The sequence below is a fragment of the Carlito syrichta genome, unplaced genomic scaffold (assembly GCF_000164805.1).
Source record: "Carlito syrichta isolate Samal-C Ts95f unplaced genomic scaffold, Tarsius_syrichta-2.0.1 Scaffold135662, whole genome shotgun sequence".
Taxonomy (NCBI): Eukaryota; Metazoa; Chordata; class Mammalia; order Primates; family Tarsiidae; genus Carlito; species Carlito syrichta.
The window spans coordinates 45,058-45,426 of record NW_007079758.1 but is presented as its reverse complement, the minus strand read 5'-3'; the positions used below and the strand labels follow the sequence as shown (position 1 = coordinate 45,426).

At 66.7% G+C, this 369-nt stretch overlaps 2 protein-coding genes across 2 annotated transcripts in view; one reads left to right on the top strand and one right to left on the bottom strand.

Annotated features, from left to right (window-relative positions):
* LOC103250895 (filensin-like) overlaps window positions 1–299 on the bottom strand; it is a 53,156-nt gene extending 52,857 nt beyond the window's left edge. Inside the window, exon 1 of the mRNA XM_008049474.1 lies at window positions 237–299. Coding sequence (XP_008047665.1) covers window positions 237–265 — 29 coding nt within the window. The 5' untranslated portion in view covers window positions 266–299. The remainder of the gene's footprint in view (window positions 1–236) is intronic.
* Window positions 268–369, top strand: part of DSTN (destrin, actin depolymerizing factor) — a 40,520-nt gene continuing 40,418 nt past the window's right edge. The window contains exon 1 of the mRNA XM_021708257.1: window positions 268–283. The gene's annotated coding sequence lies outside the window, so the exon portion shown is untranslated. The remainder of the gene's footprint in view (window positions 284–369) is intronic.

The following is a 369-nucleotide window of genomic DNA, read 5'->3' as shown; positions in this document are numbered from 1 at the left end:
CTCCTCCCTCTCCTCTATCCCCCCACTCTAATCCCTCACTTCCCAGTCCGTCTCTCATTCCGCCTCCCCATTCTTCTACCTCTATCCCCCCACCTCTCTACTTCCCTCTCACTCCGCCTCCTCCCTCTTCCCCCTCGCCTCCATCCCTCCTGCTCTCTCTGCCTCTCTCCCCTCTCTCACTCCCAGCCCCGCCCCCAGCGGTGCGCACACCTGGCCAGGTGGCTACTTCTACGTACCTGCGACGGCTGAACACTGGGCGGGGCATCACGCGGCCCCGCCTGAGGTGAGGGGAAGAAAGCCCCCCCCGCCCCGTCTTCCTTGGCCCGCCCCTCGCCAGCAGGAGCCAGCCCAGTCCTCCTCCTAGCCCCC